The following is a 24,655-nucleotide window of genomic DNA, read 5'->3' on the forward strand; positions in this document are numbered from 1 at the left end:
ACGTGACTTTTGAGAGCCAGTGAGGGGTATCTGTCTGAGGTCTGGGCGATTTTTACGATCTAACTTCTAGATAAAACCCTATCCATTTGACATCTAAATGTCATACTCACTTTTGGTATAGTTTGCTATTGGTAAAAAAAAAAAAAAAAAAAAAGAAAACAGGAAAAAAAAAAAAGAAAAAAGAAAGAAAGAAAAAAATATCAAGGGAAGGCGAGCAAATGGTTTGGGATCTGACAGTCCACTTCACATCCCTCTCAAAATCACTTAAGAAGTACCTAAACAGTGGGAGATTAAGTTTGGTAAGTTTAAAGCTCCAACTTTACTTGCTACGGACAAAAAGCGTAAGCTGTATTGTAGAGATATCAGTGGCGTTTTGCCAAACCGAGAGACTTTAAACCGGAGTATCTCGCACCTTGTTGGATTCCCTGGGTAGCGAAATGGCAACATTTGCCATCTTTGATGATGTTAAATTGTCTGCAGCCAAAACGAGTCGTTGTTAGCGTCAGTAGTTAGAGAGCTGTGAGCTGTTATTTACATGTTGAGCCAGGGACGAGGAGGTAAAAGCAGTTTTAAGCACAATAAACCGAGGACGAGAGATAGCGAGAGTACAGCTTAGCACAGAAATGTGTGAGATATAAACATGCTTTTTATATCTATATATATAATAAATATGTCTATACAAAAACATGGATCTGTAAGTCTATAGAGGATGGGTTTGAGTGAATATGTATGTGGATATAAATGCCTCTATCTTTTAAAAAGTGCCTGTGTATATTTATGTCTGACAATTCCTGAAATGCACGTAAATCTGCCGGGGAAGCGTTTATACTGTGTTATTGCAACTTGCAGTACTTGAAAACTGTTTGAGACGGTGGGCTGTGGGGGTTGCCGGTGTTGTTATAGAGGAGATGGCTTTTGGGACGATATGGAGGGTTATGATTGACTCCCGTGCGGTGCCAGAAGGGTTTTGGTGTGAATATTTGGTATTTCTGAGCTCCCAGGGAGCTCTGCTGAGCAGTTCCAGCACAGGCTCAGTTCCTCGCCAGGCACCACTCGGGTGCAGCGTGGGCTGAGAATCCCAGAGGTTGAGAATAAAAGTGCTAGAGGAGCCTTTGTGAGTAGGAGAAACGTTTATTTGACTTCAAGTAAAGCTACAAACAAATACAAAAAGCGTATTGGCAAAGTACTAACAGGCAGCTAGACATGACAGATGCCATTTTTACACAGAACATTGCATTCACTCTGCCCACTACGAACCGTCTATTAGTCACATCAGAAATATTTCTAGTATTTACAAACATTAGAGCACTCGATTCTTGGTCCGATTTTATACATTTTTTAAAAATTATTAGTAGTAAAGTTTACCCACTTCTAAGAGTATGTCTTGGAATTAGGCTGGGACTAGAAATCCTGGCCTGAAGTTTGAACTAAAACACAGACTGGACAATCTTAAGACAGAAAGATACAAGAGGTTTTTCTTTTTCTTTTCTTTTCCTTTTTTTTTTTACATTTTTGTTTGGTTTTTCAGATTTTTTTTACCCCTGTGACTGCAGTGCAGGAATCCCCGATTTTAGCTTAGGCAGAGAAGAACTCACCCAAAAGCAGTAAACTCAGGAAAGGGACAAAAAAATCCCAACAAATAAACAAACAAACAGTCGTATCTGTTCTCAATTTATAAATAAGTTAGAACATTTAAAGAGCTCACATAAAACATGCTAGCTTTCCAGAAGGCATCAAGAGAGCACGGACATATACATTTATAAGAACAACAAGAGCATGAGGAGCATCTGGAAACAAAATTTAATTAAAAAAATGGTTTTAAACCCCCAAACAGAACACGACATGGACTCAGTCCTTGGCTAATGGTACCATAACGCGTTGTTTTAGAATATCAACAACATGCCAAAAAGAAGGTGCCTCACTGTACAGTACTCCGAAACTCAGATCTGCGATGCTTGATTTATTCATTTATGTATTTCTTTCTCGCCTCCTCTTCTATCCCCAATATCACTCCTCTAGAATTTATGGCTGAAAGGCGCTGCCCGCCGAGGCTAAGCTCATGCTTTTCAGTTTATTATCCTTCTTCCATTTCATCCTCCTGTTCTGGAACCAGATCTTGATCTGGCGCTCGGAGAGGCAGAGAGCGTGAGCGATCTCTATCCTCCTCCTGCGGGTGAGATATCTATTGAAGTGGAATTCCTTTTCCAGCTCCAGGGTCTGGTAGCGAGTGTACGCTGTCCTCGCCCTCTTCCCGTCTGGTCCAGTCATGTCTGGATAACACGGACAACAGAGGGGTTTGGGTTTGTGCTTTTTGCTCGCTTTATCTCTTATCCATAAGGCTAATTTTCATAATTTTTTTAAGTTTTAAATACCGAAGTAAAAGATTCACATTCTTTGGGCAGCTATGAAAGCTGCTTATTCCCCAAATAGCAGCCCCCCCCCCCCGCCCCCTCTTTCTCGCACACCCCCAGACACGTGTAAACCCCCCCACCCTTGGCCCCTCCAGAACCCACATTCGCAACTCAATATTCATAATTTAACTGGAGAGACGAGAGCTTCAAATTTCTCTTTTTTTCGCCTCTGCTTGGGTGTTTCTAGGTCTGTTTGCAGAGGCATCAGGCTTAATGCTGCTTTCTTTTCTCCAGGAGAAAACCGGGGTGGGGGTGGTCGTGGTGATGTGCACTCCCTATTCCCCTTGTATCTCTCCGAAATTGGGTTTGATCAAGAGGAGATTGTAAAGAATATAACCAGCAAAATAAGGGTAGGAAAGGACTGAGAGACCCATCTATGCATAAAATGCCATTTTAATGGTCAATTCTTTCCTTTCCTCCCCCCTCCACAGGAATACCCCTTTCCCTAAATTTTTAAATTAGCTTCCCCACCATCCACATACAGAGATGAGCTTGAAATAAACGCACATTTCGCGGCAAGAATAGCGAAAGTAAAATAAAATCACCTCCCCCCCCCAGCCTCCAGGCGCCAGAGGCAGCTTTAAAGCAGCGAGCAGAGCAAGAAATACAAAAGCAATAAATAGCTGCGTTTCTGATCAAAGCGCCTCCACCGAATAAAAGGAAGGAGAGGAAAAAGGGGAGTGGGGTGGGGGTTGGGGAGGGAAAAGGGGGGAAAAAATAACAACACGAGAGAAAAAGAGAGGGGTGTGCGAAAATAAACAACAGCAAGGACAACGACGGAAAAAGAAGTAGCTGTACCATGGCTAATGTGAAGTTTCCTCATCCAAGGGAATATCTGAGGTGCCTGCCCTTCTGGTGCCGCGGTGGAGGTTGCGATGGGCTCTGCCTGCGCTCGGGGGATGCTGCTGCTTATTGGAGTGCCCTCGTCGGCTCCCGAGGACGCGCTGGTCTCGTCTAGTTCTGTGAAATTTGTGTTGGTGGTGCTGGCAGAAGTAGCTTGGTCGGAGGGGGACGGGGCGGGTTTGCCTCCATGGCTCTCGCTGTTGGAGCAGGGAAGGGAGTCGGGAGAAGATAAGGAGCAGCTAGACGCCTGTCTAAACCTGCTCTCCTGAGCTGGAGAAGGGAAACCGCGGGAGCTCTCCCCCACAGCCCCAAAGTGACTAGAGGAGGCTGAGAGGTTGATGCTAAGGTCCATCCCATTGTAGTTGTAGCCATAAGAGCTGGAATGCATGGTGCTTGAATCTCTGTAAGAACCGTTCATGGAACTGCTGGTCCCATAATTTAGTAACTGATAGTCGGGGCCATTTGGGTAGCGCCCTGAGAACGAGTTTACAAAGTAAGAGCTCATTTGGGTTATTTTGGAGGGCTTGATTTGTGGCTCGTGGTCGTTATAACCCTGTGCTTGACGATTTATGATGTATTAATGAATTATAGCAATGCACTGTACTTCGTTTTTGCTATGTATGCGGCCAAATATGGGGGGAGGGTGGGGGTGCGTTTGGGAATCACGTGCTTTTGTTGACCAGTCGTAAATTCTCACTGATGACCTCAAGAGGTAATTCATGCTCTATGGTTACAAATAATGACGATCGCGGAGTCGTTTAGGCCCAAGTCGGTGCGCGGCGCCCCAAATCCCCGCGCGCGCCGGCGCCGCGCTCGCCCCCCACCTTGGCGGAGCGCGCCACCTGCCGGCCACGCGGGGACGACGCACCGCGCCCGGGCCGGGGGGGGCGGGGTGGGGAGGTGGGGGGAGAGAGAAGAGTACCCCCAAAGCCTCCCACTCCGGCCTCTGCTTAGCATCACGCAACTCCGATTTATTTTCATTTTCCTTCCTAAAAAACAATGCAGAGGTGAAAGAAGGAGGGTTCTTGCCGCGGAGTGAGTGTCCGCGCTCCTCTCGTGGGTCTTCTCGCCCAGTTCTTTTTCTTGATTAAACTCTTAATTTCTTCCTTTGTGACACCGTCGGGGAAGTTTGAGAAGCAGCGAGGGATGAGGTGTCGGGTCGCTGTGAGGCCAGGCACTCTTCTCGCTTAATATCTAAATTGTGGAAGGGGGAGAGAGACACAATGCAAAGCTTCTACGAGTGGAGGGGAGCGTGGCGGCTTGGGTTTGTTTTGCGTGGTTATTGCCAGAAAACTCGAGGTTTCTTGCACGCTGAAAGTGGAGCCAGCGATGCAGCCGTATCTTAATTCTGGAGGGGTGGAAAAAAAAGTGTACGTGTGTGTGTGTGTGTGTAATAAAGGAAAAGGAGGGAAAATCCAGCCGGTAGAACTGGTTGACAACGTTGCTTTGAAAATATTCTTGTTCCTGAGCGTTTCACGTCGTCTTCAAACACAGCGTTGTGCTACGCGGGTTTTCTTTTCCATTTGCTAACCTGCAGGGAATATTGGGGAGCAAAAGCGCTCCGAAATTGGTAAAAACGTTGTGGAAGAGCTGTGCTTTGTTAAGCATGACTTTCTTTCTTCTTCGTCTTCTTCTTTTTTCTCTGTCTTTTCTGTTTTTTCCGAGGCAGTTTAGGAATTTCATATGCTTGTCTGCAACTCATTGGAAATTATGCGCCATATTGAAAGTGACATATAATTATAATAATTACGGGCAATGAAAAGCGTGGCAATAATAGTAAATGTCCTACAGCTGGGAAGCTTCTGCATGAATTGATTTTAAAAGTGACTGACATTAAACCAGCTCGTGGCATGGGGGAATGCTTTCATACATAGGTATTTCTTGTGGGTAGTGGGGAAAAAGAGGTGGGAGGCAGGAGACATTGCTTCATCGCGTTTCCCCCCCTGTAAAGCTGCAGCAAACGATATCCGAAGTAGGCTGTGTTGATCGCTTGCTTCCAGTCCCAAATTCCTACCAGAGAAAGCGCTTCCTTTCGTTTCATTCCCAAAACCCAGGAAAAGTTTGCTATTTGCAAGCACGAGATTCCTCTTTACTATGGAGTAGCAACGTCCCCCATCCCGTCCCGAGCACAGGCAGTCTCTCTGAAGGAGACGGGGTAAACGCTGCCAAGCGAAAATAAAAATCTATTATTTTCAAAAAGCTCATTAGATTGAGTTTAGCATTTTTCTTTTTACTTATTCCCCCAACCTATTTTTTGCTCCCTTTAAATGGAGGCTGTATTCCTGGAGTTGAGGAGCGACTCGTTTCACAAGGCAAATTCCCTTGAAATCTGGTCTTTTTTGCAATACACTTCACTTTAATTTGGGAATATGAAGTAAGGGACCAGATGTTTGAAAGATGTTAGGCAAATGTTAGGTATCTTTGGTAGATAAATGAGAGCATTTTTTTGCCCGTTTTCTTGATTTATTATGTATATGGAGAGAGTTTCGTCATAACTCTTTGTACTGTAACAATAAAAAAGAGCGATACTAAAGCAGAATGTCAGCGAGGAAATACTCTTGGTGAAAGGTCTTCCATTTAAGATTAGACAAAAAGAGGGGAAAACCAGATTTATCTCTCCACTGTAACTTCCGTGTGCCTGGAGTTGCTTGTCCTCGCAGATTAGGAGACATTGTCACACAGAGAGGAGCAAAGCTTTCTTTGCAACCCTCTGCTCCTTAGGAATGGCAAATTCCCCTGGAAAAGGGAAAGATAATCATAATAATAATGACAGGGGGATGTGCAGGAGATCGAAGACTTTGTTTTTATTAGAGAATTCCATGTTTATACCTAAGACAAGCTTCAAACACAACACGTACAAAAATTAATAAAATATAACTTTTTGTTGTTGCTTTTGCATCCTTTAGGTAGTACTCGTTCTTTCAGTAGACTGAAACGAATCCCCAAAAACTACTTCTTTCAGGAGCAAATCCCCAAAAACCTGTTTACGAAGACCCCAGAGCTTGATTAATTTACCAAAGGAGAAAAAAATAAAAAGAAACATAAAAAAAAGATGAAACAACCCTATGTCAACCGTGCATGAAACATTTTTACAAAATTAAGACAATAAACACCCCAAATGACATATATTGCAGCACTTCCATTAAATACAAGAGTTAGCAGATTACTAACAGTGACACCAAGGGTAGAAACAAGGGTAGGAATCCTTTTTTTTTTTTTTTTCCTTTTCTTTTCTCTTTCTCTTTCTTTTCCCCCTTCTCTCTCTATCACTTTACTTGTTTATTATTATTATTTTACCTTGGGGGTGGAGTGGGAGGGGATGGAGGTCTAAGAAGGGAAAAAAAAAAAATAAACGCAACTAGAAGCCTGATTTCTTTTTTTTCCTGGACACGACAGATCACTGGGAACACGAGTCCATGGGTATCGGTGGCCCAAACTTTTTAGCTGTTGCTGCTGCTGCGGAGGGCATGTCCCACCAATGTGCAGGTTTTCCATGTGCCCGCAGCCAGCTCACACATCCCTCATTCTCTCAGCTCTCACACACACACACACATTCACTCACTCTTTTTTTTCCCCTTTTATTTTTGTGTGTATGTTTTAAATAATACTTTCACTCCGCTGTTTTCTCCTCCTCCTCCTCCGCGCTCAGTTGCGAGGAGTTGAGCAATTTATTCTCTTTTTTCCACTTCATCCTGCGGTTCTGGAACCAAATTTTGATCTGCCGCTCCGTCAGGCAAAGGGAATGGGCGATCTCGATCCGCCGGCGCCGGGTCAGGTAGCGGTTGAAGTGAAATTCCTTCTCCAGCTCCAGCGTCTGGTAGCGGGTGTAGGTCTGACGGCCTCGGCGGCCGCTGGGCCCAAAGGAAGAACCTGTGACACCCGGAAAGAAAAATAGGAAACAAATAGGAAAAAGAAAAAAAAAAAAAAAGGAAAAAAAAAGGGAAGGGGAAAAGGGGGGAAGGAAGAGGAAAAAATGGAGGGGGGAAGGAAAAGAGGGGAAAGCCCTGATGTTTAGTGGAGCCGCGGAGATGTCTGATAAACAGCGGAGATGCTATGCCCCACATAGTGCCTGTGTGTGGAGATGTGAGACCGCTCCCCTGCCTCTAAAGGCTTCGACCAACCCCAAAATAACCCCTCTGGACGTGAGCCCCTCCAGGAGCCCAAGGAGCTTCCCTGGCCGGGCCGCAGCCGCGGAGGATCCGCAGCCGCGCTGCAGACAGGGTTAGTTAATGCAGAATTTGCCAGACTGCAGGCAGGGCTGGGGAAACAGGGTAAGATCTATCTTATTCCGGAATGAAAAATCGCAAGGTGTTCTCCCCCCTCCACCCGCCCTCGCTATTTTCCACCCTACCGGCAACTGTAATAGATCTGAGCATTTAAGCAATAATGAAGTGAATCGATCTGCCCAAACTCTGCATTAAAGAGGACACAACACTTTATGTCCCTGTGCTAATGGACATCAATTTGGAACTTAAAAGGCAACAAATGCATCTAAACATGGGAAGGAGGGTGGTGAGCCTCTATTATTTTTCTTTCCCCCCTTTTTTATTTTATTTCCTTTTTTTTTCTTCCCCCTCCCCCCGGATTGAGGAAACAGCACTTAAAGAAGTCATATATCACCAGGGGGAAAAAAAATCTCCCTGGGCAGACTTTTCATTATGTGCAAGTTTCATTAAAAATGTAGCCCCCTCTTTTCAAATATTTAAACACTTCTATATCATTTAACTCCAGTTCGGATAGCCAGCGAGAGAGGGAGCTGCGTAGGGGTGTGGGTCCGTGCGTGTGTAAAGTCATCCAGATCTGATTTAGCAAAGATATCTCCCCGTGCGTGTGGGGGAAGGACAGAGATAAATCGCTGTAGCTGAGTGACATGCAAACTGGAATGTGGTGGGGGAAAAAAAGGGGGGGGGGGGGAAATGGAGAAATACTGTATCGGGGTTTAAATATGGGGCAAAGTTTTTAGCTGGGGGGTGTTCGAAGAAAAATACTTCCGCGGCGTGAAGTTTTGGTGCGTATCAGGAGCAAGTTGGAGCCTCTCGTGTCGCCTAACTTCCCCACTGGAAGTTTGGGCTCTAGAGTGAATCTTATTCCTGCTTCCCTCGCTCGCTCGCTCTCTCTCTCTGGCGGTAACAAATAAGAAAGGGGGGGAGGAGATTGATGTATTTATTTCTGTAAAAGAGTAAACTCACTATTGCAAGAGTTCATCCGCTGCATCCAGGGGTAAACCGGGGCGGAACACTTTTGCTCCTCGCTCTCTCCGAACCCCGTTTTGCTCTGTGCGCAGTCCGACTTGCGCGGCTCGGGGGCGAAGGGCACCTCGTCCAGGTTGGGGGGCCCGCAAGCAGGGTCCTTCTCCCTGAAAAACCCGCCGGCCCCATAGTCACAGGCGGAGCTGCGGCTGTAGGCTCCATTGCTTTGCTGGTAGTAGGGAGAGGAGGTGTAGCCCTTCTCCTGGACGCCCGTGGCTCCATAGGTGGTGGGGTAGTGCCTCAACGGATCCGCATAGCCCGAGGGATACAGCGGGATCTGTCCCAGGAAGGGCTCCTGCCCCGCCGCCAGACTCACCGGGAAGGTCGAGTTGACAAAATAAGAACTCATTGGAAGGAGCCTTGCCGTCCTTTCCCGGCTTTATGATTTGTTGTGTTTTATAGTCCAAGTGGTTTAGCTATTAGTAGTATATCGGAGATTGGGTTTTAGCTGAAGGGAGATGGCGTGGTGCCAGCGAGGGACACAAGGAAATACAACCATCTGATCATGGGCTGACCAATAGCAGGCGCCTGAGGTTGCAAAATAGCACCCATGAGGAGCTGAGATTGCACCAGGGACCCCAAGAACAAACCATCCACCCCCTTTTCCCTCCCTTTTAAACAACAGAAATGCACCCCCTTAACCAAATATATAATATCTGCCGAAAGAAACATTCCCGGCGCGCTCGGAGCTTCATAAATAAATAAACATGTCCTTCCCCCCTCCCCCCCCCCCCCCATTCCCCCGGAGCTCAGCGCGGGGGTGTGCGAGAGCCCATCTGCACGAATGGTGGTGTGCGAGCCTATATATATTTACACATATATAACATATACAAATAGCCGCTGTAAGTGTGTGAGGCAGAAAGTTAATTATTCGCGTTCGGAAAACTTTAACCCCTACTGCTTGCGAACCGTCCTGAAATGTCTGGGTACATTGCGATAGTTAAAGAAAAAACAAACAAACAAACAAAAAAGAAAAACAAGGAAAAAAGTTTGTGTTTGTGAACTTTGCAAGGAGGACATCCTGTCGAGTTGATTAACTTAAGTTTTCTGTAGGAGAAGAAATCGGTTTTGACAACTTAGTTCAAGTCATGTTTGCCTAGCTACCACAGATTTGCAGTCTCCGTTCAGGAAAGCTGCGGTCGCTTGAACCAAACCTTCGCTTTTCATGAGGTACACCTTCTTCCTTTCTTTTCCTTCAAAAGGTCCATATCCAGGAGATAAATGGAAAATCGAACTATTTCCTCTATCCTTTGCTAAATCCCGATTTCCTTCGGAGTCCGGCACCGCATTGTGCCCTCTTGCGTTTTTTTGTTCATTCTAAATCTGTGTCCGATATTTTATGGCTAAAAGCAAGCCGTGGGTTACGGTCAAAAGCCGAGTTTATTGATCGTTACCAATTGAGATGCTTTTTTTTAACTAGAGGAAAGCTGGCGGTATGATGGGGATGCTGCCTGTGAGGTGTGCAGAGATTCCGAGGGTTTGACACCCCCTTTTGAGCCTGTCCACACTGCAAAATATATTTTTTTGTTTCTCAGAGTTAAAAGGCTAGAAAGAATCATGTCGAAAATCTCAAGCGACTCCTGGTCACCCCCAAAAGCTGCACTTTGCTCCGGGGTTTGCCCGAGATACGCTCTGCTCTACCTGGTGCATCCTTTCCCTTCAAAGATCCCTGTTTGCTCAAGGTAAGAGTTGTATCTCTAACAGCCGCCTGCCCTGTTTTCAAATGGGGAAAGTCAGAGACATTTCACAGGGTTAAAAAAAAAAAACCGACAAAAACCAACCCAAACAAACTAAAACTGCCCCTAAATTAATTCCAGGACTGTTCTCCAATCATTCGCATTTTATCGAGGATTTGTTTCCTGTCCGAATTTGTAGCCATCTGTCTGTCGGGTCTTACATGCAATGAAATGAGACGCCTTATAATACCCACTCCCTTCTACTTGAATCTGTGAATGTGTGTGCTACAAATCTAGAATTACATATATTACATGATGCCTGTAGAGCTGCCAATGCGGCACTCTGTGATGGAGCTTTAAGTATCTACGAAACCCGTATCTTATTACGACCTAATTTATTTTAAACATCGTGTTTACAGCAGCAAAGCCAAGATTGTTTCATGCCACGGCTGCAATGAACATTTCGACTGAAACATAATCCTTATAATTCAAGGAAATAACATGTAAAGGAAGTAGTTTTAATCCTCCACCCCTTCTCTGACTGATATCTCTTGTATTTGTTCTTGCAGAGTTTCCCTTTGTATATGGAATGGACCCAAACTTACGTAGGCTTGCTTTATTGGTACGCAAAAAAAACCCACCCAAACCAACCCACAAGTGAGATTGAAAGGGAAGGATGACTAGAGAAGAAGAAGGAAAAAAAAAAAAAGGAAAAGATGAGAGCCAAGAGTTAACTGCTTTGCAGGAGCCGAACAACTCATTCATTCCATGAGAGAGTTATGCAATATTTGTAGCTCTGCAAAACCAGCGATTATCTGGCAGCATCAGCTCTGCATGGAAATTTTGGGCTAAGAAATGAGATGTCCTGATAATTCAATGCGTGAGTACATCTGCTGAAAATGTTTGCTCTAATATTTTCTCTCACTTCTCGTGATTGCTCTGCAAATAAATCCCTTGAAATAGTTGGAGGGGAAATAAAATCCTTTCCTCCAAGTTTTACCGTAAAATACGGTTCATCGCAGCACCTTTGTGGCTTAACCAGCCTTTTTACATAGTTTTACAGTCGACATTTTTAAAATAAAATTAAAATACACTAATTGAATATGGCTGCTTGCTAATTGCTTATTGCTGACACCTTAGACACATCATAGATAAAAAAAATAATATGTCTTGCCTCTTAGAAGCAGGATAACACTATAGATGGTTATATGGGGGGGAAAAAGAAAGGAAGAAAACTTGGTTCCCGACGTGAAAAAAACACCAACCTAAACCCCAAAGCCTGTCATAGTTTTCATCTTCCGGAGAGTCAGACTCTCGGTCTAATTGATTTGCCACCTATAACACATGTAAATGTGAGCAGAGGTCTGAAACCCCACTAAATCTCAGAGAACTGTGTTTAGCACAGGGGTATCTCGGACCCCAGTTCGGCAGCTTTAAAAAATACTTCTTTTTTTTTTTTTAATTACAAGTGTTTGGTGGTTAGTTGAACAAACGCTCTCCTTCCTTGCCCACTAAAGTCCGAAGGTAAATATGAGACTGAATTTGCGAATATATTTTCTTTGGACGCCTCTAGCGCCAGCCTAGCTGGGAGAGAGACAGACAGGGAGCAAGAACGGTTGCAGAAGCTAGGTTATACAGTAGCCACGAAGTTAGACTCGTCTTTCAGGGCACCGATGGGCACATCTTTATTCTTTCTTTGGCCTCATCTCCTCAAGAGAAAAAAACAAACCACCAAACACAAAAACAGGGGCAGGGTTTGCTAAGAAGGAGGCAATAAAGCGAGGAAGTATCAAGAGGCACCAGAAGGTAGTATAGAATGTTTCAGTGAGCTGGGAAGGCGGCTTTCCTCTCCTGACAGACATCACTCAACTGGCAGGGCATAAATACAGATAAAGAGAAGTATTTACAACATGTACAATCCCAGAAAGGTCCCACTTTTTCTCGCTTTGCTTTTCTGGCCAGCAAATGGCAAAACCCACCAAGCAGAGCCAGGCAGATAGATGAGGGGATTAAAACAACACCCAAATATTTCGAAATGCAAACAGAACAGTGCATTGCTTGTGTGAAAGCTAAAACCGCTCAGAACTTGGTAGAAAGTTCAGTGCAGTTGGTTCCAATAAAAAATGAAACTCTCTTTTTTTCATGTGGAGCTGGAATTCCCGATCTCTCTGAAGTGAGAACACAGCGGGGGTTTCCCTACCGAGGGACTTATTGCAGCCATAAAGTCAAGCCAACACCACGAAAACACTTGAAATAACCCCTTGTTCCTGGAGTCAGACATAGAGAGCTATTGGCAGCAGAGAAGCCTCCTCTGTAATGCTCCTGCACCACCCAAAAATCACATTGGAAAAAAAAAATACTCCCGAGCCGTGTAGAGCTCCAGGGTTGGAGTATTTAAAACAATGAACCCTGAAGGTGTAAAAAGAAATACTCGCTCTTCTTGTGCAGAATCGCCTGAAACTTAATTTCCAGCAATTTAACTTTAATTTACCTGACTTCCCGTGCGGTGCATAATAACCTTGTTAATGGGATCTTTGAAAAGGAGCAATAATAATATACCATTGTTCCATTAAAGAGTGCAGCTAATTATTAACACACACAAAAAAAAAAAAGGGAGGGGGGGGAGGGGAGGGAGAAGTGGGGGAAGAGGAGCGTTGCAGGATTCAAAATGCATGCAGACCGAAGTATTTCCGCGAAAGCAAGCCCTGGGAAGGGGAGAGGGACCCCGCTGGTCACATAATATTGGGAAAGCAGAAGAAGGAGAGAAAAAGACGAGTTGGATAGTGTAATGTGGAGAGTGAATGCTGGGAGGTGTTGGGAATTACAGCATGGAGCAGGTTAATCACAGCTGTGGCTGGTCAAAAGAGAGAACTTTTTTTCCCTACTCTTTCTCTCTCTCTCTCTTCTTTCTTTCTTTCTTTCTTTCTTTCTTTCTTTCTTTCTTTCTTTCTTTCTTTCTTTCTTTCTTTCTTTCTTTCTTAATACATAGTGTCTCGACATCTCACTTTCTTCGAGAAAATGTCTCTAGTCTAGACGTAAACAGTTGCCAGGAAACTGTGTGGTAGAAGCAGAAAACGAGAGGGAAAAAGCGAGAGGGAGGGAGGCCGAGAGAGAAACCTTTTAAAATCACAGACACGCATTGTCCTTCTCACAGCCTACAGTAACTTAAAAGTAATCTGTCGTCTGCCTTTCCTCCTCGGCAACCACCCCAATTCTGTGTGCGTGAAGTGACATATCTTTTCCAGACCCCGCCGAAATGACCACTCTACGCAATAAATAAATAAAAGCTCCTCTGCTTTTTATGATGAGCTGAAATTCCCTTCGCCTCGTGGGTCATTATTGCATTGCTTTTTACAGCCCCTCGGCTTGTGCTCAGCCTCAGCCACCAGCCAGCTACCTTTCATCTTCCACGCATGCAGAGAGCTGGAAGCCCGTCTGTGCATGTTGCATGTACAGATTTGCACACACAAGGTACAGAAGGGCTGTATGCGCTTGTCAGCGTAGGTTGGGGGATGTATAGATCAATACGCGCGGACAGGATGTCCATAGCTCACATATGAGTATCCATATATGTACGAGTCCGTCCCATATACATCCCCGCAGGCACTTCAGGGCTGTGTAAGATGAAAGCACAGCTACCACTGCAGCAGCATTGGGCCTCCGGGATGAAGCACAACCCAGAGTGGGGTCGTGTTCTGCAGTCCCATGCACTAACTCCTGACCGGGGAGAGGGGAAGGCAACCGGGACAGGGTCCTCCTGTCGGCCCCTCCCGCCGGGGCACCGGCTGCGAGAGCCCCCCGGGAGCCGTCGGCCGCCGCCGCCGACGGTAGATGGCAGCAGACGGCGGGGAATGGGCGAGCCCCGCGGAGGCGGTGGCGGCACCGGGGGACGGCGCGGCGGGGGGCTGCCCCGCTCCATCCTTTTTCGTTTGATTTTACGAAATAACCAAGCAGGGCAGGGTACCAAGAGGGGAATTCAGTCAGGAACAGCGCGGACACCTCCCATCCCGCCTCGGCCACACACATACACAAGTGGGTCTACACAGAGGTTTCTCGGTCATCTTACCCCAACCCGGCCTGAAATGGTTAAAAGACCTGTCCGCACCGACGTGCGTGGTTTCCACAAGTGCTTACACACGTAGGATATGAAAGAACCAACATATAAAGGCGTTTTCGAGAAAAGTTTCAAAAATAATTTTTTTACATTTTTCTTTTTCTTACGAAGAGCAAAAAACCACAAACGGGCGCGACGAGACTGAGGGAAAAGGCAGAGCAGGCATTTGAACCGACGTCATTTTTTTTAAACTTCGTAATTTATGAAAAATGTAACAGGTTCTGGAAGAAATAGCTTTTTTTAAATGACTTTCTGTTTATTATTTCCACGGCTTGCAGTCATTTAATCTTGTCCGCACAATATTCAGGCACAGTCAGTTTCGGTGAGATAAATCGTCACGTCATAAAACGGTTTATGCTTAAGTAATGAATCCCTTCTCACTCAATCTCGCTTCACATACACAGGCTCTTACATTATCTTATTTAAAAATCACCTCGTAACAGTAGCAAATAGTAGTATAATTCAACACTTCACTTCCTTGAAATCTTAAAAAAAAAAATCCCACATTTAAAATGACGAGTATCTCCGGATAAATGTTATCCTAAAGACCAAGGCAAGCTTTATGGGTAGCAAAGAGGGAGAGGAAAGGGAAATTTGTACATAACCTGGTGCGGACAAGCATCGGCACCCCGTGGGGCTGGGAGCCAAGCCGGTATCCCGGTCGGGAAAGCCGTAAAGCCCCGTTAACACCGCAGAATGCAATTAAATATACGGAGGTTTATTGCATCGCAACGTCAGCTTCATTTGGGAGTTTCACGAGAGGGGGAAGAAAATGCGAGAGCGCTGCGCTGTGGGTTGGTTTCATTCTTCTTAGCCTTTTTTTTTTAAAATCGTTTTTGTTTGTTTGTTTCTCTCACCCCCCCCCCCCCCCTTTTTTTTAAATTGATTTCTAGAACCTTATATCCGAGGACTGCCGCGAAGTGCCCCCTCCAAATAAACCACCCACATAATAATGACCCTGGAGAGCAACGCAAAACCCAACTGGCTTCCACACAAACTTCACCAAATTACTAGGTTCGCCTGAAGACAGGGAAACTGGCAAGAGATCCTGTGAGAGGGGTGGAAATAAAGCACGACAACTACCCACAAAGGGTTTGGTATTTTTTTAAAGGCAGTATCTAAAAGCTTCCGCCATCGAGCTACTGCAAAATCCTTCATTCCAAGTCTACTGTCTCCAGGTGACCTTACAGGCTTTCTTTTCTTTCCGTATGCCATTATATAATTTTACTTTCTGTTTCTTATTTCCCTCTTCTATTTCGTTTTCACATTATTTCTAATATTTTCTCTATTTTCTCTCTTTTTTCTTTACTTCTCTCAATTGCTTTCTTTACATTTTCTCCATTCTTCTTTCTCTCTCCCTTTCTCTCTTTTCCTCACCTTTACGCTACACTTTTTTATTTTTCGGGGTAATTGTCGGGGTAATTGTCACTTAAACAGATTTCCACCACCCCTATTTCTTCCAGTGCCTCCCTTCTTCATCACCCCACCCTTTTCTTTCTATTTCTTCCCCTCGGATAGAGGGATGACGAAGATGGTGAATGGAATAGAAAAGGCAGATTGACAAATGCATTTTCTCAAAGAAAAACAAAATAAATAAAGAGAAACAGATATTATTCCCTTACCTTTTGACGTTCATTTCTCTGGTATAAGCAAAATATATAGGGAGAGAGAGACAGCGTTTGCTTATCTGTTAGCTGACAAATATTGTCCCAACCTGATAGCCGTCGGTTGCCTCTCTGACTTGTGAGAGCTTCTTGCATTTCTGTCATTTGCATAGAAAATGGAGTAACTTCCCTCTTTGAAAAATGATAGCCTCCACTCCGTCCAGAATCTCCTTTGCCCCTTCATTACTACTGAGATTCCAAATCAGCGGGCAAATTAACAGAGGAATTACGGAAAAAAATTAATAATAATAATAATTTTTAAAAAGCCTCATGTAACTCTTTTGCTATGTGTGTGCGCGGACGTGGGTGTCTGGGTGCGTGTGGATGTGTGTATGGGCGTCCCCCCTCCCCTCTCCCCTGCTTTAGCCCTATCGAGCTTATACACAAAAGTAAAAAAATGTAAAGAGGCGAGAGCCCTATAGAGGACACTGATCCGACCCAAGGTGCAGCGGACAGAAGAATGGTGCAATATAACCACATGGGAAATAATAAAAAGTTCATGTTCACGGTTAGCAGTCCACATGACCGGCTCTGGCCAATCCCAGAACCCAGCCACTCATAAAGTTCTATCACAAAGTTGTAAATTTTCATAAAACAACAAGGAATTTATTGCATTTCTTCATGACCGGTTTAACAGCAGTCTTTTTCTTAGCCGCCATCTTTTTTTTAAAACAAAAATAAAAGAATATGAAAGGGGGTTCGGGTATATTTTTTCCTCCTCCCTCCTACTTGGTTGCATGTGGGGGGGTGTTGAAGAGAAATAATCGAATAACATCTCACACGTTAGGCTATGAACAATGACAGCCCCCCCAGAATAAAGAGCTTGGGCAGGGTTTTAAATTGGGAAAGGCACAGTAAAACAGTGGGGTTCGGTGGCATTTTTTATGTCTTTTTTTTTTTTTTACTCAATTGGGATCCTTTCTGCTGAAAGGGGCAATTAGCAGGTACGGGGGGGGGTGGGGGAAGCGGAAGAGAAGGGGAAAAAAAAAGGCAAGTAAAGGCAATAAAAGCGGGGCCGGGGTGCCCATGACCTGGGCAAATCCGAGCCGGAGGGGGTTCCAACTTGCGGGGATCCTTATGGCTAAACAGCCCGAAGGAGCCGCCGAAACATGTTCAGGTCCCCCCGCCGCCGCCGCTATAGAGCGCGAGAGGTGAGGGGTGGGATGGGGATGCTCCTGCAAGGTGGGTCACCCCGCCTGTAAACCGCTGCTCCTCGCTTCAGTATATTAAAGCTTTGCTCTTTTTTATCACTGAGTTCTCTTCAGTCCCTGCTTACCCCGCGACCACAGAGATCCTTGCCAGGGGGGCAACCAGTCTGACCACTGCGGTCTGGAGGTGGGGGGAAGGAAATTTCTGGAAACGTTGCTTTTTTTTTTTTTTTTTTACACAGAGCATTCCTGCAAAGAGATTGCACCAAAGGGGTTCACCAAGGAAAAAAAGGAAGATTTCCCTCCCTTTTTCCTTCCTTTCGAGTGGGAATGTTGGTGTGCCAAAGCCATCATAGCTGCTGCCTTTAATAATGCGATTCCCATAATTATTATACGCTGAATACCCTGCAAATCTGTAGTACAGGCGTGTGCGCGCAAATGCTTGACGTGGCATCTTTCATTTGCTAAAACCTGCTAACGGATGCCCTGCGCGCCTTAGCTCAGGGCATGCAGCCATCGGCGGTGGTGGGTGGTGGAGATGCAGAGAAAGAAGGAAAGGGAGATGGGGGAAAACTGTCATCACCGACACCTTCCAAAGCTGCCTATTTCTTAAATTTATTTATTTACTTATAAGCCCTGTGCATCTTGAGCAAGGCATTTGTGGAGTAAATTACGTGGAGCCTCCGCAGGAGGATTCCGCGTCCTTACTGCCTGGCAATGTAAATAAAGAGGCAGGGGCGGGAGGAGGAGAGAGCGGCGGAAGATGCTCCCCCGCGCAAGAGCTTAAATTTAGTCGTCTTTTGTTTTGCATTGTTGATTTTCCCCTGCATTTAACTGCTTTAATTTATTTTATGCGTGCTTTAATGCTAAACATTATTTGGTGCTAATGAAAGAGTTGCAGCCCGCAGTAAAGTAACTGAAGGGTGGAGATAGAATCTAAAATAAAATATATATGCTAAAGGTACAGTAAAATAGATCGGTTTCCTACAAATTAGTAACAAGAGCAAGAGAGTTAAAACGAGAGATGCAAATATTATTTGGACTGTTTCTGGCTTTTTTACATTCCTCCCTGATGCTCTTACCTTCTTCAGTTACAACCCCGACGCAATCGCAGAGGGAGAGAGGAAGGAGAACAGCCCGCATTTCTAGAAGCCCGAATATCTATTACATCTCAGTATATTCGCCAAATCTATGGAAAAGGTGATAATTTTTTTGAAAGGAGTAATTGCCCTAAAAAGGAGAGAAATTCAGAATGATAGGTCGGGGCATGTATTCATCTAAAAGGATTATCTGATATATTTATTTTTACAGGAGAAAAAGCAACTCCTATAGACCGTGTGTTATTTTTAATAAGAAAAGGGGAAGGAACCCAATGCGATAGTAGAGTGTTGGAGATTTCTTTTTTATTTCGGAGAATAATCATCACAGACAAGGGAAAAAAATAATAAAAAAGCAACGCATCGCCATTAAATAATTTGCTACTTTGATATACAGCATTATACGTAGCACAATATTAATTCCTCTTCTTCTTCTTTTTTTTCGTAGATTTGAACAAGGCAGAAATCCAGATGAAAATATACAGAGACAAAAAGAGCATGGCAGGGAGAAAAAAAAAAGACGGAAATTACAAGGAGAAGGTGTAATAATAATACGTCTTATGTACAGGACTATATACGCTAAATATCATCTGCATTCAGACTTTCAGGTCACATTGTCTAAATTAAAGGTGCTAAACACGACCACGTTACTTCATACCCAAAAAATACACAGCGAAGTACAAACGGAGATTTACAAATTACTTGTACTATAGGAAGACTCACATAGAAAAATGTGTCTATTCGGACTCTAAAGCCACATTTAATAGGTAGATAGTCATTCTATTGGAAAAAAAAAAAAAAAGAAAAGAAAAAAAGACTTTAATATAGGTAGTATTTTTTTCAGTGTTAGGAAACACAATGTATCATTCCTAGGGTTTTTAATTATTTATGCACTTATCATTTCTCTATTTTAATACATAGTCTTTTCCTGATTTTTTTGTTTTGTTTTCCCCTTTTTCTCCTTGCGTGGGTTTCCACGCTTGTTGCATCCCCTTCTCTCCACTTTTCATTCCTCCTCGTCGTCCTCCGCGTCTGCTTTCTCCTGGCTATTGGAGCCAGAGCAGGCAGTTTTATTTTCTTTTTTCCACTTCATGCGCCTGTTCTGGAACCAGATTTTGATCTGTCTCTCCGTGAGACACAGGGCGTGGGCGATCTCGATACGTCTCCTCCTTGTCAGGTAGCGGTTGTAGTGGAACTCCTTCTCCAGCTCCAGGGTCTGGTACCTGGTGTAGGTCTGGCGGCCGCGCTTTCTGTCCGTGCCTGGGAAATAAATGCAGGTTTAAGTCAAATGGGGAGTTGGGGAAGGTGTTGTGGGGTCTGCTGCTTTTGGTTGGTCTCTTGCTGTTGTCTTTGGGTACAGCCTAGCAAGCATCCATACAGTCACATAGAGGAATAAAATCCTCGGAGGATCTGTACAACCTTAGATGGCCCTTTTTATTTGCAAAATCATCTCCTTTTGCTCTTTCCCCACATCACTCTCTCTGTTCATAGTCCCCAAACCACCTAAGTTCCTTCGTCTAGGAAAAGCGTGTAGTGTTTTTGTATGTGTTTGTGTGCCTGCGCCTGTCTCCGAATGAACAGCAAACTTGAGAAAGTTTCCTGCCCTCGCAGCACTGTTCAGACTCTGAGTTCCTGCTTTAGTTTTCCTCTAGACAAGAGAAATTTCGGAATATTTGGGAATTAATACGGATATAGGGTAGAGTCAGAGCGAGAGAGAAATCTGCTACCTACACAAATCCAAGTATTTGTCCTCTCTTAAAGCTGTCATCAGGGTGACTGTTTGGAAGATGTGAAATAGTCTTAATTATTTAATAGGATATTTTGGGCGAAGAAGTGACTTCTGGGACTGGGGCGGGGGGGGAGCTGCTACCCCCAGGCGTCTCATTCGGGGATGTGCATGGATAAGAAACACCTCAACATTTACCCTTACCTCCCCCAACTCGCCCCAGCTGCCCGAGAGCGGGGTTTGGAAAAGGCCCAGCTCCTTATTCTTCCTTCCACTCAACACTTCCTGGAGTCTGATTGGAAACAATTCTGCAATATGGTGTTTGTGATCCTGACTCTGTTTTCTATGTAAATGCTATGTACTTCTGTGGCATAATGTGTCCTTTCCCAGAGCAGTTGGGATGGTGAGCAGCAGCCCTTGGCCTCTTCTCCACACATTCCACCGGACTTCTTCATTTCCCCCCTCCCTTTTTCTTTTTTAAAAGAAGAAAAGATCCAGTCATTAAAAGGGTTGGGGGGGGGGGGGGGGGGGGAGGAAAGCGAAATAGCCAGGCTAGCTGTAAAGTAAAAATGTGCAGGTCGTGGAATGTGGGTTGTAAAATCCGCTGAGGGAAGAGCCATAAACTGCTGCTGAATAGGAATGACAACTCTATCTCTGCTCGCTGATGAAATTCCACAAGCACGATCGCACAGTGGGCATGAGGCACGGGGAGGGGGAGGAGGGAGGCGGGAGGGGGGACCCCGCTTTTACGACCGAGGTCGAGTTTCTCTGATTTTAGGCTCAAGAGATCCCACAGAATCCAGGGTTTTTTTGAGCACAGGACCCTTTTTCCAAACGGACTGTAATGTTGATCCTCGCAGCGTCACAGGCTAAAAGGGGGGTTTGTTGGGGGGGCTTATTAAATCTAAAGGCAGATAAAAGCAGAGATGAAGTGTTTACGACCAGAAATATTTGGCCTTTGATAAATCCACTGTAAAAGTGAATGAATTATGGAGCAGGTAATGGAATGAACTGACCACCAAATAGTGTAAGGGTAACTCCTGCGTTTATAAGCCGCTAAACATTGGCTGCCTCTCTGTTTTCTTTTTCCTCTGTCTTGCAGGGAGCCTGGCCCACACTCCAGATTTACTAACAAGCTCCCTTCCGAATTTTTGGTGGTGAAGGGAGGCTCTCTGGCACGGATGCTCTCAAGTTGCAGTCTGACACGGCAGAGGCAAAGACGGGGTGGCTGGAAAATGAGCTCACGCCTTTCCCTCCACTCCCAGCTGGGACAGCAGCTCCTTTCTTCCCCTTTCTCAGGACTACACGAGTGTAAACACCACCACGCGTGCTCACGGACACCGGCAGGGCTGCTGCGAGATTGCGGAGACCGTTCCGGAGCGCCCAGCTCGGCCCCGTTCACCTCCGGGCTGCGCGGCCCAGGGGGAGCCGGGACTCTCTGGGACCGCTCACACGTGGGGGGAATGGGTGTTTATTAAATATTAATTGACTTTAATGCTCTGAGTTGGAGCACGACCGCCCAGTTCGGATTGGAGACACACGTGCAGGGACAGTCTACTCCGGCTTAGGGCATTCTCCGCTCCGCTCTCCAGCTTTCCGTGGAGCTGCGCTTCTCTGCGCCGCGGTATCGTCCTAGTCCCTCAGGACCATGCTGAGCACCTCATAGTCCCTCAAGAGCCTTACCAAACTTGCAGAGTACATTGCACACGTCAGCGAGAGAGAACACAGATAAACGTGCCCCTCTCGCTCCATCCATCCATCCATCCATCGTGCCGAATTCCGGACGGAGTGTCACTGTTTTAAGAGGGAGTCTTTTAATTGCACCGGGAATTATGTTCTGCTGCGTCTGATGGCAACACGCTAGGCTTAATTGCAGTGTCTGGGACATTCTGGGGAGGGGCTGGTAAATGAAGGTTTTGCAGTTTAACAGAAAACAATCCAAGCTTGCAAGCACCCCCCATAAATAGTTTCTTTTAGAATCTATATCTGTATCTACATGGGGTTAGCACAATCTCCGCGATCTGTAAATATAGGAGAGGAAGGGACTGGCCATTACTTCTGCAGCTCTGTCTGCCCCCTCTAAGACAAACTGCCTTCTGCATGGCACATACGCAGCCCCAGCAACACCAATAAATATTTAAAGCGAAAAGGATGGCTTTATGGCGGGACGAGGGGTGGATTTCGCTCTCTCCCTCTCTCTTTTGAAGATGCGTTTTCGGTGAAACGTCATGAAAGGAGTTGGGGACAATTCCCCCCCACCCCTCCCCCTCCGCCACCCCCAGAGCACGCCATCAGATAATTTACACTCCCCCCACTCCCCCGCCAACCCCCACCCCGGGCTCCTTTCTTTAGGGAGGCTGGAGCTTACCTGTGCTCCTCATCCAAGGGTAGATACGGAAGTTACTGTCGCTTTGCAAATCTGAGTCCCTCTGGTCCGTTTTGCTGCAACTCTGCTTGGAGGCATCTCCCGGGCACATCATGGAGAGGTTTTGCTCAAAAGGGGAACAGTGCATGTTGAAGGAGCCGGGCTCCAGGCCGTAACCGGAGGAATACATGCTGGGGGGCTGGGGGTGCACGGCGCTGCCACTGGAGTAGAGCCCGGGCATGGAGGCGGCGAAGGGAGGCGTGGATCCGGCCCCATAACCCGCTCGCTGGGTATTGGAGGCGAAAGCGCAAGAAGTTTGCTCGGGAAAGACTCCGGATGGGAAAACCGAACTTGCGGCTTGATATTTAGAAAATAAAGCATTCGCATAATACAATGAACTCATAATTTGGCCGGGTGATTTGTAGGTCGGGACGTTTTAGTGTCGGTTTTACGAGGTACCGTGATATATTACGGAATTAGAGTCCAGATTTACACCAAAAAGGAGCCCTTTTTCCTCCCGGCCCATGTGACGCGCGGGCACGTGGCTCCGGCGGCGCCAATCGCCGCCCGCTCCCTCCTCGGGGGCAAAAAATTGTGGTGCTGCTGGATTTATAAAATATGATAAATAATTGATGCGATATAAAACCCTCCGCGATCTATGCTGGAAGGGGTGAAATTGTGCTGGAGTCGATAAGCAACCTGTAATCAGTTTTCAGCTCAGACCGAGGGAGAAAGAGAAAAGGAGGCGGGGGTGGGGGGGTGGGGGGTGGGGAGTAAAAGCACGTTGCTGATAAACCAGAGACTCCCTCTCGGTCTCTCTCTGCTGGAGGAGAAGGAAGGGAGCTCTATTTATCCCTTTATTGATTCTCTCTAAAATTCCCTCCTTCGCACCATTTCCCCATCTCCGAGGTGTTTTTTTCGCAAGACTGTACATAATTCCCTCCCCTCTTGACCCTCTCCCCCTTCCCCCACCCCCTCAAAAAAGACAAATGTCTCATTGATACCTAATAGTTTCAGGCTTCTTTTTTCCCCCCAAATGCCATTCAGCTCTATATCTAATTTATTCCAGTGCCACAGGCTTTGAGCTTCGTATTAAGCTGGCATTTGCTTTTCTTGTTGTGAAAAATAAAGAGTGTACAGATCCCTTGTTTAGCGTGTCAGCGGTTCTGCAGGACTCAATTACAGTTAGAAGTAAAACCTTACCAGCTGGCTGATTTGCTTTCTGCTGGAGAAGCAGAGAGACCTTCCAAAAAAGTGATCTATATATTTTCTTTTCTCCTTTTTTTTCCTCTTTTTTTTTTTTTTTTGGGGGGGGGGGGGGGCATGAGGGAAGGAACTAGAAAGAAAGGGAGGAGAGGGGTTAGAAAAAAGGAAGAGGAGTTAGAAAGACAAAGTCTCACAGGCAGGAAAAGCAGCTCAGATAATGGTGGATGTGCATCTAGGGTCTGTGCTGTTTCTCCTTTCCCAAGGTTATGTTGCAAGGCGATGAGTGTGCGTCCCCGCACTCCTCCATTGCCATGACAGGGCAGCTCGGTAGGTGAAGGAGCAGAAAGGAGATCAGCTGCGCGAATGACAACACGTATTTATTTATTTATTTACCGAGATTGGTGTGAGGAAAGGAAGGAGGACCCAGAGCTGGGCTTCATCTTGTGGGGATAGTGAGGTGAGCGAGGAAAGAAAGAGAAAGGAGTAAAGAGAAAAGGAGGGGGAAAAAAACACGAAACAAGATACGTTACCTTTAAGAACGATTTCCATACAGCCTCACAACCTGTCACCACCCAGGAACTGCTAGAAACAACAAGAGCAGAAGCCATGGCAGTTGCCCTGTCCCCCTACCCTTCCCCACGGCTCCCAGGCAGCAGCTCCCCTTCCCCAGCTCCTGCCTCCGCCCGTCCCAGCAGCCAGCCAGCCCGCCAGCATCTCTCCAGGCAGAGAAGGCTTTGATGGCCAGCGCTGCAGCTCCCACACAATTGACTTTTATTTCCTTTCTATCAAAGTGGTCCTGGAGGAAATGGAGCAGGGTGAAAGAATGATGTCACGGAATTCTCGCTTGTAAACTTTATTGTAACTTTCTTCCGCCGCTTCCAGGTTTAGACAATAGAACAAAGTGATGAAAGAACAACAAAATATATCATTAGTTCCCCCAATAAAGTAATTCACGTATACAGTATACATTCTTTTTCACAGTTAACCTAAAGATCACTTTACAACTTGCTTCACTGTGCGCATGCTAACTAAGGGAGAGAAAAAACGCTTTTTTTCCTTGTCCTTATTTTCTTTTTTCTCTTTTTTTTGGAAGAGACGTTTAAAAAATAAAAAAAAATCCCCAAATGCCAAAAAAGAGAAAAAAGAAAATCCCGAG

At 45.5% G+C, this 24,655-nt stretch overlaps 3 protein-coding genes and 1 long non-coding RNA gene across 10 annotated transcripts; 1 reads left to right on the top strand and 3 right to left on the bottom strand.

Moving 5' to 3' along the window:
* Positions 1–255: 255 nt before the first annotated feature.
* On the top strand, positions 256–22,645 carry LOC133628833 (uncharacterized). 4 transcript variants are annotated; one of them, XR_009820874.1, is made up of 7 exons: positions 256–299; positions 10,039–10,185; positions 10,749–11,059; positions 13,537–13,650; positions 15,187–15,471; positions 18,197–18,305; positions 18,651–18,844. It is a non-coding gene; the product is annotated as an uncharacterized LOC133628833 (long non-coding RNA). The 4 variants fall into 4 exon arrangements; XR_009820873.1 differs by lacking the exon at positions 13,537–13,650; XR_009820876.1 differs by lacking the exons at positions 13,537–13,650; positions 18,197–18,305; positions 18,651–18,844 and adding an exon at positions 21,031–22,645.
* HOXB5 (homeobox B5) lies at positions 1,112–3,864 on the bottom strand. The gene is made up of 2 exons (XM_062018594.1): positions 3,210–3,864; positions 1,112–2,270 (listed from the first exon to the last, which is right to left on the bottom strand). Exons 1-2 carry the CDS (start codon positions 3,757–3,759, stop codon positions 2,023–2,025), a joined length of 798 nt encoding a protein of 265 aa, XP_061874578.1. The 5' UTR covers positions 3,760–3,864; the 3' UTR covers positions 1,112–2,022.
* LOC104563278 (homeobox protein Hox-B6-like) lies at positions 6,044–9,111 on the bottom strand. Its single transcript, XM_062018512.1, has 2 exons — positions 8,444–9,111; positions 6,044–7,124 (listed from the first exon to the last, which is right to left on the bottom strand). The coding sequence occupies exons 1-2, from the start codon at positions 8,850–8,852 to the stop codon at positions 6,865–6,867; spliced, it is 669 nt and encodes a 222-aa protein (XP_061874496.1). The 5' UTR covers positions 8,853–9,111; the 3' UTR covers positions 6,044–6,864.
* Positions 19,151–24,249, bottom strand: LOC104558275 (homeobox protein Hox-B7-like). Of its 4 annotated transcripts, none has more exons than XM_062018516.1 (3): positions 24,030–24,249; positions 22,297–22,579; positions 19,151–19,462 (listed from the first exon to the last, which is right to left on the bottom strand). In XM_062018516.1, exons 1-3 carry the CDS (start codon positions 24,105–24,107, stop codon positions 19,209–19,211), a joined length of 615 nt encoding a protein of 204 aa, XP_061874500.1. In that variant the 5' UTR covers positions 24,108–24,249; the 3' UTR covers positions 19,151–19,208. The 4 variants fall into 4 exon arrangements, with proteins under 4 accessions (XP_061874500.1, XP_061874499.1, XP_061874497.1 ...); XM_062018515.1 differs by having other exon boundaries at positions 22,297–22,650; XM_062018513.1 differs by having other exon boundaries at positions 22,297–22,896; positions 24,030–24,108.
* Positions 24,250–24,655: the final 406 nt, after the last annotated feature.

The sequence above is a fragment of the Colius striatus genome, chromosome Z (genome assembly GCF_028858725.1).
Source record: "Colius striatus isolate bColStr4 chromosome Z, bColStr4.1.hap1, whole genome shotgun sequence".
Classification (NCBI taxonomy): Eukaryota; Metazoa; Chordata; class Aves; order Coliiformes; family Coliidae; genus Colius; species Colius striatus.

Excerpts from the sequence above, each read along its gene's own strand:
- LOC104563278 (XM_062018512.1), bottom strand. The coding sequence starts at position 8,852 with ATGAGTTCTTATTTTGTCAACTCGACCTTCCCGGTGAGTCTGGCGGCG. Across the intron at positions 7,125-8,443 it reads GCGGATGAACTCTTGCAATA|GTTCTTCCTTTGGGCCCAGC; the intron begins GTGAGTTTACTC and ends CGGGTGTCACAG.
- HOXB5 (XM_062018594.1), bottom strand. The coding sequence starts at position 3,759 with ATGAGCTCTTACTTTGTAAACTCGTTCTCAGGGCGCTACCCAAATGGC. Across the intron at positions 2,271-3,209 it reads GAAACTTCACATTAGCCATG|ACATGACTGGACCAGACGGG; the intron begins GTACAGCTACTT and ends CGTGTTATCCAG.
- LOC104558275 (XM_062018513.1), bottom strand. The coding sequence starts at position 22,696 with ATGAGTTCATTGTATTATGCGAATGCTTTATTTTCTAAATATCAAGCC. Across the intron at positions 19,463-22,296 it reads CCCTTGGATGAGGAGCACAG|GCACGGACAGAAAGCGCGGC; the intron begins GTAAGCTCCAGC and ends TTTATTTCCCAG.